The following is a 10,739-nucleotide window of genomic DNA, read 5'->3' on the forward strand; positions in this document are numbered from 1 at the left end:
GTTCTTAACCTGAAACTGTTCTTAACCTGAAGCTCCACTTTAGCTAATGGGGCCTCCCGCTGTTGCTGCGCTGCAATTTCTGTTCTCATCCTGAAGCAAAGTTCTTAACCCGAGGTACTATTTCTGGGTTAGTGGAGTCTGTAACCTGAAGCGTCTGTAACCCGAGGTACCACTGTACAAACGTACTGCATGTAAAATGCTTAAAGGCAAATGCAAAGGCGCAGGGTAATCCCGCGAACATCCATGAATCCCCCTTAACATCCCATTGGTCACCAACTTTGACTTCCACTAGGAAACTTAAATAAACACAGTTGTGCTCTTCTCCCATAGTACGTTAAGGCCTTGCCATAGAAGGGAAGAGTGATTGCTGCACCCATGGAACTTGGATCGTTGCTCGAGTTGCATTTTAACCCCTCCCTCCCTCTCTCTCTCTCTCAAATGCAGGGCCCCTGCCATATGCTGGAAAGTCTATCCAGCCGTTCAGCAAAGACATGTATGGGTCCATTGGCTCCACACCAAGCCAGAGTAAGTCTCCACTAGGAGGCGGCAGCACTGAGGACCAGACACTGCCTCCAGAAGGCCTGGGGAAAGGGAAAGCCGAACAGACGCACCTGCTGTCCCGGGACAAGAAGAAAAAGGTCAAATATTCAGTAGAGAACCACACAGGTTTAAGGAAGGAGCCCATTCAGGATGCCAAGGGCTTCCCTTCTGAGAGCCGCCAGGAGAGCATTCTCCCCGCCATTAACTTCAGTCAAACAAACCGAATGCACACGGATAGGCTGCAACTGAAAGCAGCCAACAGCATCTCTGCCTACTTCCGGCCCCCTGCCTATTCCCATCGCCAGGGTAGATTGCTGGCAGAAGCTCACCCTTTCAAGAACGCAGGGTCAAGCCCCGGGCAACGTTCTGGAAGTTTGGATCGCCTCCATCGGCCTGGCAAGATCAATCCCTATGACAAGCCCAGCCGTTCGCTCGGAAATGGCACCGATCCCTCCTGGCTCACAAACCGACAGGCATCAAGCTTGCCGTATCACCACAGTGTCTCAAAGAACGGTAAGGAAGCAGGGCTTTGCTGCTCACCTTAAGTCCATTTACAGCTTTAGGCGGCAATCCTAAACCCGCCTGCACTAGTGCCACTGATTTTACAGGCGCCTACTTCCAAATAGGGGACGCGGGTGGCGCTGTGGGTTAAACCACAGAGCCTAGGACTTGCCGATCAGAAGGTCGGTAGTTCAAATCCCCATGACGGGGTGAGCTTCCGTTGCTCGGTCCCTGCTCCTGCCAACCTAGCACTTAGAAAGCACGTCAAAGTGTAAGTAGATCAATAGGTACTGCTCTGGCGGGAAGGTAAACGGCTTTTCCGTGTGCTGCCCTGGTTCGCCAGAAGCGGCTTAGTCATGCTGGCCACATGACCTGGAAGCTGTACGCCGGCTCCCTTGGCCAATAAAGCGAGATGAGCGCCGCAACCCCAGAGTCGGCCACGACTGGACCTAATGGTCAGGGGTCCCTTTACCTTTTTTACTTCCAAATAAGCATATGTACGATCAGGTTTTTAAGTTCAGAAGGTTGTGAGCCTTAATCAGACCCCCCATGTAAAACAGCTCATTCATTTTCAGTTTATTCTATTGGATAATAGCGGCTTCGTTTTCCCTAGCATTTAAATACCATGCACAATATATCCCACTGCAAGTAGTACGTATCATGGTAGCATCCGCCACTCCCAGTAGCAAATGCTGTAGTAAACGCTGATCAAATTAATGCTTTAAAATAGCCAGAGTAGTAAGTATACAAGCCGCTCGCTTCCTGCTTTTCATTTCAAAATAGCTGCGTGAACCCAGTACAGATCCGATCGTTCCCCACATACTTATGCATTTGTCAGCTTAAGGCCCATTTATTTTTGCAGGCCTTCGGAGCATAGCAGGAGCTGTCTATTTGTCTAGGACTCAGCTATCCAGCTGCAAATAAAACATTTTAAGTGTGCCTTAAGTGCAATATACAATGTGACACTAGATGGCAATTTCTGTGCACTCTGGTTTCTGTCATGGTGTCCCATTGTGCTAGAAGCAGTTTAGTCATGCTGGCCACATGACTTGGAAAGCTGTCTGGACAAATGCCTTCTCCCTCGGCCTGAAGAGCGAGATGAGTGCCACAACCCCAGAGTCCCCTTTGAGTGGACTTAACCATCCAGGGGTCCTTTACCTTTTACCTTTATACGATTGCACAGGTAAACCATCAGGAAAACAAAACAGTGAATCTATATATGCAGCTGTGCTTGTTTGCTGTTAGCTTTCTGCCAGACAATGCAAGGCTTGAACACAGCCAACTAAGCTAATGGCTTCGAAAGGTCTGAGAAAGAATGAAATTGGCAAGGCTGACAATGGAGCAAATGAATGAAAAAAACCACAACTAGTTGTTAAATACATGATGACACGGGATTTGCTTCTTGACAAAGGTGTCTTGGCAGGCAACAAGCTTTACAATTACAACAGACAATTGAAAATTCATCTTGTTTTCTAAAACATATATTACCAGGAGAAATGAACTCTGGCTTGAATCCTGATGTTTTTTCTGTTAATGGAACAGAGGCCGTGGTACATAATACATTTCTACCCTCTACAGCCCCCTGCACTGTTTGTATACCTGGTCCCAGGGACCGGGCAACTATTGAGATTGGAGCAAGATGTTCCACAAAGTTCTGTAGGTGGTGGAAATCGCTTCCCTCCTGTGCGAATGGAGGAACAACTTACATTTATGTGAAATTCAATGGATAATTAAGAAGTCGAAAACAAACTTCATTGGGGAAGGGAGGGAAACCAACCAGAATCATGCTGCAATTGTTTAGTTCATATGCAAATTAAACATATGGATTTGGCAATTAATATGTGCTCAAGGTTTAGGAACAAAGTCTACGCTTGGTTTCAGCCTTTTGATAAGTGTTCTGTTAGGCATTTGAAAGTATTGTAAGGGTACAGTATTATATATATATATATTTTCCAAATTTTTTATTAGTTTTCACAGTATTATAAAAAACAAATACACAAAACAAACAAACATAAATCATAGCCTTATTGAAAATTACAGTTATTAACTTTGTTAAGTGACTTCCTCGCCAGTGGCGCAGCGTGGGTTGTCAGCACCCGGGGCAAGGCAAGTAATTTGCGCCCCCTAACCCGTGGATTTGCGCCCCCTAACCTGTGGATTTGCCCTAACCCCAGATGTTGCGCCCGGTGCGGCCGGCCCCCCCTGCACCCCCCACGCTACGCCACTGTTCCTCGCTTCCCCTTGGTTGAATTTCATTGCATGTCCTTTTAACGTTTTCCAAATCCCAATTTTTATGAAGTTTAACTTAAACATTAACATCCTTAGATCTTCACCTTATGGAATTAAACATATTAAGTCATCACTTAACATAAATAAAATCCTAAGCCCATTAAGTATCTGCAAGCTGTTTTCAGTTAGTTTAACTTAGCAAATTTAACTAAATAATCATTAAATTTATTCCACTCTTCCTGATACTCCTCGTCCTGGTCGCGGACTCTTCCTGTTAGGTCGGCTAGCTCCGAAAAATCCATCATCTTCATCTGCCATTCTTCTATTGTTGGTAATTCTTGGGTTTTCCACTTTTTAGCTAACAAAATACGAGCAGCAGTTGTGGCATACAAAAATAATTTAACATCTTTCATGGGCAATTCCAAACCTGTTATTCCAAGAAGAAAGGCCTCTGGTTTCTTTATAAATGTATATTTCAACATTTTTTTCAATTCATTATAAATCTTTTCCCGGAGTTTTCACCTTGGGACAGGTCCACCACATATAATAAAAGGTTCCTTCCTTTTCTTTACATTTCCAACATATATTGTCACAATTATGATATATCTTTGCTAATTTTACAGGAGTCAAATACCATCTATACATTATTTGCATTATGTTTTCCTTTAACAAAGTACATGCGGTGAACTTGACCCCTTTCTTCCACAATCTTTCCCAATCCTCAAACATTATATTATATCCTACATCTCTTGCCCAATCTATCATCACAGATTTAACTTGTTCATCTTTTGTATGCCACTCCAACAATAACTTGTACATTTTAGATAAATTTTTACCTTTAGTATCCAACAACTTAAATTTTTCAAAAGCAAAACCATTTTTCTTACCCAATTTATACAATTCATTGAATTTATACAATTCATTCAGTGATAAAGGGTACAGTATTATAAGCACTGAATAGCCACGGCCCCTGCTCTGGAAAAGCTGAAGCTGAACAAATTACTGCAGTGATTTCTTAATATGTTTTTTAAGCCGGAAAAGCAGCTGAAAATCTTAGTACAGGTTCTACTTCTAGGTTAGCGGAGTCTGTAACCTGAAGTGTTTGTAACCTAAAGCGTTTGTAACCCAAGGTACCATTGTATCACTTTGAAAATGCTCACATACCCCTTAATTTTCTGTGTGTAGTTCGTGTGTAGTCTGTGAAATGACTCAACTGTAGCTATTTAAACACATTCAAAGTTCTGAAGGGATTGTGGAATCATAGAATTGTAGAACTGTAAGGGACCCCAGATATCTAGTCCAACGGATTCTCTTCCTCAGCTTCCCACCCCTCCCTCCATCCCTACAGAATTTCTTACTCACACCCACAGGGGATCTTATCTTTTGCTCCACTGGGGAAAGCCACTGCAGCATCTCCAGATTCTCCAACTCCCCTCTCCCTTTTAAATGAGCCTTCTTTGGCTTCATGGGGAAAGGGGAAGGACGAAGCTCGCAGCTGCCACTCACTTTTTCATCTTTCTCTCCGGGTAAAGACCAGACATGCTGGGAGCCTCAATTATGCTCCTCTGCTGGCTTCAGCCTGGGTAGAAACCCTGGCTAGAAACCTTTAAAGTTCGCTTTTCAACTCAAGTTTCTCTGCTGTGTGAGATCTGTTGCGTTTGGGTCTTCTGAATGCATCTGCACACAAGAGAGATTTTTTTTTGTTCCAATATTTATTTTTTTGAGAGAGAAAAAAATCCAATTAGTGCATCAGGTCAGCATTCTGATATCACAACAGGAGGTACTGGAAGCTTGGTGGCTGCTAGAACACCCTAGGAAAACGAGTGTCTTTAGAGCCATTAACAAACTGGTCTGTTCCACTGCTTAGTTGCTCGGGTAAGACAGGCTTCCATTCCTTCCTGCTACGGAGCTGCTCAGCGTTAACTTTCTGTATATCCATGGGACTCTTGTTCTTGCTCTAGATGCTGACAATACAGAGGTGTGCCTGACAGACTGCAGGAGGGAACATGAAGAGGTGGAGGCGTTCTGCAGCAGCGAATTCGGTAAGATCACCCAGCTCCAACTAAATCGGTCACACTTTGGTTACATACAAGTCTTGGGGCAATTTCAGCAACTGTTTTCTAGTACTCCCCAAAAAGTTTTCTTTCCACCCAAGAGAGTTGTTGTCCCTCTTTCCATAGTCAGGGCTAGCACAAGCCTCCAACTTACTTGGCCACGGCAAATGTTAACGTTCTAGTTTTATCATTGCCATTGATAACATTATTGTCAACCCCCAAAGGGCAGAGTAGAAATATAGAAACACATGGAAATACATTTCAAAGTACTCAGTAGTAGTTTTTTTCTCTGTGCATGTTCTTACAAAGTGCTCCTTGACATGCTTTTACTTTTGACCACCTAAGATACCACGGGAACCCGTGGGTTTCCGTGAAATGCCCCCAGGGGGTCAGGGGCCCCATCTCTTTGCCTTCCCCCAACTAATTTTTTTTGGTCATTTTTGCATGGAAATATCACAAATATTATGGTCTGGTTTTTAGCATACCTAAAACCCTTTGCTTGTTAGGGGCTACCCCACAATTTTGCAACGTTAGGGCTGCTTGGATCTTTATCCAGCATGGGTACTGTAAAATGGCTTCATTTCTTCAGCAGATGGGAAGGTCATATCGAGACAGAAATCTGTTGTATTTGTGGTTTGCAGAGGGTGCAATTTATCAGGCTGTATTTTTGAATACCCACATATTCAAAATACTTTCCCCCCCAGGTTGGCCTCATATTTTACTATGAATAATGTATTCAGTTGTTGAATTAAACTCACCAATTGTAAATTTTTACTATTTTTATTAGTTCTAACTTTGACATTTTAATTAGTTTTTGTGCCGTTTTTTATTGTGGTGAGCACTGTGCAGCGAACTTATATTGAAAAATAGTTTATAGAGTGTTACAAGCAGCTTCAAACAATTGAAAAATTAGTACCGGCTAGCTATCAATTACGTGCTCCTCTCTTTTTTTTAAAGTGGTGAATGGGATTGTTCATGATGTCATCATGGTTCATAAAGGAACGAGTTTGGTGACACTCTTGGTGAGCAGCAATGGACTGTACAAGATAAATCGCCTGTACTTCACCCCTGATGGCTTCTTCTTACGAGTTCATATGATGGTTGTGGATACCTTGAACTGCAGTAAACCCTGTCCGGACTTTAAACTTGGTAATGTACCACAGCCTTTTCTCTTCTAACTCAGCCCAAGTTAGCAGGGCCAGGCAAGGAGAGAGAAAAGAATAAAATGCAGACACAATGTGTTAATTTTTGCTAAAGAAACGTCCCTAGTTCTTTTACAACAGTGTTTTCTGAACTTGGATCTCTAGCTGTTTTCAGACTACAATTCCCATCATCCCTGTTAGCTAGGGATGATGGGAGTTGTAGTCCCAAAACAGCTGGAGACCCAAGTTTGGGAAACCTTGCCAGAAAGACAGGAAGCTGCCTTATACTAACTCTCCAGGGTTTCAGACATATTTCTCTCCTTGATCTACCTGGAAATAGATACCTGCAACCTTCTGCATGCAATGCAGATGTTCTTGCACCGAGCTACTTAACATTCCCGCCACAACATTCAAAAGCCACTCAAGTTGTGTATACAGTATTTTAGATTTTAATTACACCAATAGGTTGTTGTTGTTGTTGTTTTAAAAAAGCGTAAGGTTTCTATTTCCCCAAAGCTTCTTGAGTTAATCAAACTGAGCTTGTTGCATATGGGATTAGGTAATGAACGACAAATGTTCCTTGCAGTTATGGTCCCCTGGCCTCAGCTAATGCCATTTTGGCAAGTTAAACACAAGTGCTATTAATATGGGGTCCCTCAGCTCGGGCTTTAAACAGGAAGATGGAATACTGCTGAAGACTTGGTTGGCGATGCCAACCTCTCCGGCATTAATTAGCCTTATAGTCAAGTTAACTGTAAAATGCAGAACCTCAAAATGTGCCCTGCACCACGTTCACTGCCGAACATCCAGAAGGCACCCATGATGCTTGCTGTTTTGCAGGAAGCAGATACATAACGATGGGTCAGATCTACCACAGGAGAAGACAGCTGCCGGCAGTTCTTCAAGAGCATGTCAGAGGGCACCTGAGGCCAGGAGATGGGCTGCTTTGGAGGGGCAACAGCTACATGAAAAGGTTCAACAGAAGGCGGCATCAGAAAGTTCAACAGGCAGCTCACACCAAATGTGGGTGAGGATGGACAGCTCCTCTGGGACTGAAGCAGGTTTGCAGCTGTTATTAGAAGCAGCTAGGGCTTTTCCAGCTTCTCTGGAAAAAGGCTCCAGACCCTGCCTAAATGGTGGGAGGTTTTTTTGTTTCTTTTGCTGTGGCACCCTAATGACTAACCAGGTTATTGAGACATGAGCTTTCATTGGCTTCAGTAATCTACCAGCCAACACAAAATCCACAACAAACCTGTTTGCATCTCAAGACTGAGCTGCGATTCTGGAATTCGCTACTGTTCATGGTCAACGCATGCTTTGAGTTTCTTACTCCCTTTCCTGTTTATAATGTACTTTCACAGCAGTATTTCTACCTGTCTCTAACCATAGTCCTGCAGTGGATTACATATTTCATCAAAACTGATTATTTTCATCTCCTGGGCAAGTTTCTACAGGTGCAAATCAACATGACAAGAACAGTTCTAAGCTGAAAATGATGAAACGTGATAATATAGGCACACTTGCTTCTTACCAGGCATCTTCCAGGTTGTGGTCCTGAATAATTTCATTCTCAATTCTTAAAATTAAATCAAGTTTAGGCATCTAGCTATTCCAATTAGCTCGCCTGCTATGTACTTTGCTTGATCAAAACTACGGTTTGTTATTATCCAAACTCTGCAATAAACAGCATAGGAAATGCAAGCAGTCTACAAAAACCGCTCGAACGGAAAATCAAATGATGGCCGCAGTTGCCAGCAATATGCATGCTTCCATGAGAAACTGACAGTTTTGGGCATTAATATTGGGGAGTTCACATTTTAAAATATGATACATTCTTTGGCACGATCAGAAATGCATGTGATTAAAAATAAACGTGTAGAATTTTAGCTACAAGTAAACCTGCTTATGGAATTGGGCTTTCCCAATTCCACATCCCCACTATAGTACTTTGGAGAGTGGTTTTTTAGTACAAGCCATGCTATTATTTACTTTCCTTTTTGCTTGTTAACAGAAGTAATTTATGGTGGGAGTTTCTGCTGACCTGAGAGTACACAAAGCTTATGCAGTCATATTCATCCTCAAGTTCAAATTTAATAGCCACGAACTAAGCAGAACATTGGGTGAATGTTGTAGCTGTCAGGCCAGAGGGTAAGTGTCTTCTGTTAATAAATATTTTCCCCCTGGCAATTGTACAAAGAAATTAGGCACATATAAATCATAAGCAAAAATGCAAAGAGTTATCTGCTTTTGGGGCAGTTTCACGACTGACCTCACAAAGGCAACTGCCTTATGTAGAAAACAATGCATTCAAACATTTCGAGGAAACATTGAGTGTTGATAACTGAATGTTTGGAGAAAACTAGGCCTATGTTCTCTACAACAGCAATGTCTCCAAGATGTGGTTACTATTAAGAGAAAGCAATATTGTTATCAGAATGGTCCAATTTAGTAACAGGGCATATGTATGCAATGGAAAAAAATGCAGCTCTTCGGCTCAAGTTTCAGAAGGAAAAAAAAGACTTTGCTTGATGAGAGATGGAAAGGGAATGGAAGGCTTCATAAGCACTCTCTGCCATTGTAGGGTTTCGGTGTTTTTTAAAAAAGCTCTGACTGGAATTACCTAGGAGAGCTGCAACCTTATACCAGCAAAACAATTCAGAAATGTCTCCTCGTTAGATCTGTCATGATTTCATAACAGGTTAATGCATTTTATTAATGGAAGGAAAGGAGTTGGTTCAGATTGTGTGTGGAAATGGCACACTTACAATCAAGATGTCAGAATTGAATTTTTTCCAAGATATCTTGAATGAAGGCATTTTATTTTGTCAAAAGGAGACTTCCTGGCAGCAGCCCAGACCAGTGGGAGAACAGGGGCAGCCTGCATACTATTCCCTACATTTATTCCATTAGACTATTTTCTATAATTAACTCAAATCTAAATGCCTACAATGCCAGTCTTCCATTACCAGCGGAAAGGATGAGCTGTTATAGGACCAGTGTAGTTTTAAAACTTGCTTCCTAGAAAAGACGAATACCTATTTTGATTAGCTATTAATGGACCTGTATTAAACTAATGATAAAAATGATGTTCAGAGACCCTCTTAATTGCTTTGCAGAGCTTGCTGCTTTGGAGAGCTTAGTTCTACTTCCATGGCATTTTATTCTTGTGTGTGAGAGAGAGGTCTTTCCTAAAGCCTCATGACTTCATGACAGAGGTGAGATTTGAACTGGGAATTTCCTGTAATGCAAGCGCTTGGTACAATCCTATAGACTCAAACACTTAGTAAATCCTCTAGGACAGACTTCTGAGTAAACGTGTTTAAGATGTGTCTATCTTTTCCTAACATTCAAACACTCCGATAAGGATTAGTGCTACATATACTGAAGTTTGGTGAAAGCAGACTTGGAGGTGAAGAGAGTAACATTAAAATGCATCAATAGCTGGTGAACTCAACCCCTTGCTTTATCTGAAATGTTTGGCTTTTGTGTGTGTTTATTTTCTTCGGAAATGCAACTCAACAGATTCCTTGTTTACAATGTAAACTTGTAAAAGCATCTGAAACACCAAACATACTTCTCACCAGCAGTTTGAAAATGCTGTTTTGCATGATGTGGTAAGAACAGGTAAACTCCCCTCATTTCTGCCTCTCGATTCCTGTTATGAGTTGGAAAACGAAAGGAGTGACATCTCTGTCCATATCTGCCTATGTAAATTTCTTTGGAGAGTACTATCCCCCCTTTAACAGTATTAGCTAATTTCCTACGTAGTCAGACTAATATGTCTAACGGTACACGTCATAAAAAACTGGTGAAATATAGTTGCTTCTCTTCCTTGCTTTCAGTGTATTGTCACAAGATAAATACTTGAAAACACTGGCTGCATTTCAGCTTAGGTTTGTTCTCGTTCTGTGAAAAAGACAACTCTGGTTGTACTTGCACTTACCTTTTTCCTCCCAGCGGTATCTAGATTGGATTCTTGTCCCCACAGTAACTAGTTCACTTTGGGTGTGTTTACACAGTATGTTCTTCCAAGATGTAACCACTTCTACCTGCTTCGGGACTGTGCACTGAGAAAAGGAGCTAGCATACTATCCACGACACAGTAGTTATATTTATTATGAGTAAAACCCCACCAAATGTCATTAATAAAACTCTGGAAAATGTTCCTGCGGATTTACATGCCAATTACTAAGAAGAGAATTACTTCAAAGTAAAATAAAATTTAGAAGTGCTGTTGATGTGAAATCAAAAGTAAGTCGTACTCCACTAAATG

At 41.9% G+C, this 10,739-nt stretch overlaps 1 protein-coding gene across 1 annotated transcript in view; it reads left to right on the forward strand.

The window, feature by feature from the left end:
* C2H17orf58 (chromosome 2 C17orf58 homolog) overlaps positions 1 to 10,284 on the forward strand; it is a 17,084-nt gene extending 6,800 nt beyond the window's left edge. Inside the window, exons 2-5 of the mRNA XM_028721097.2 lie at positions 445 to 1,053; positions 5,232 to 5,312; positions 6,282 to 6,473; positions 7,307 to 10,284. Of these exons, the coding sequence (XP_028576930.2) occupies positions 445 to 1,053; positions 5,232 to 5,312; positions 6,282 to 6,473; positions 7,307 to 7,497 (1,073 nt within the window). The 3' untranslated portion in view covers positions 7,498 to 10,284. The remainder of the gene's footprint in view (positions 1 to 444; positions 1,054 to 5,231; positions 5,313 to 6,281; positions 6,474 to 7,306) is intronic.
* The last annotated feature ends 455 nt before the right edge of the window (positions 10,285 to 10,739 follow it).

The sequence above is a fragment of the Podarcis muralis genome, chromosome 2 (assembly GCF_964188315.1).
Source record: "Podarcis muralis chromosome 2, rPodMur119.hap1.1, whole genome shotgun sequence".
NCBI lineage: Eukaryota > Metazoa > Chordata > Lepidosauria > Squamata > Lacertidae > Podarcis > Podarcis muralis.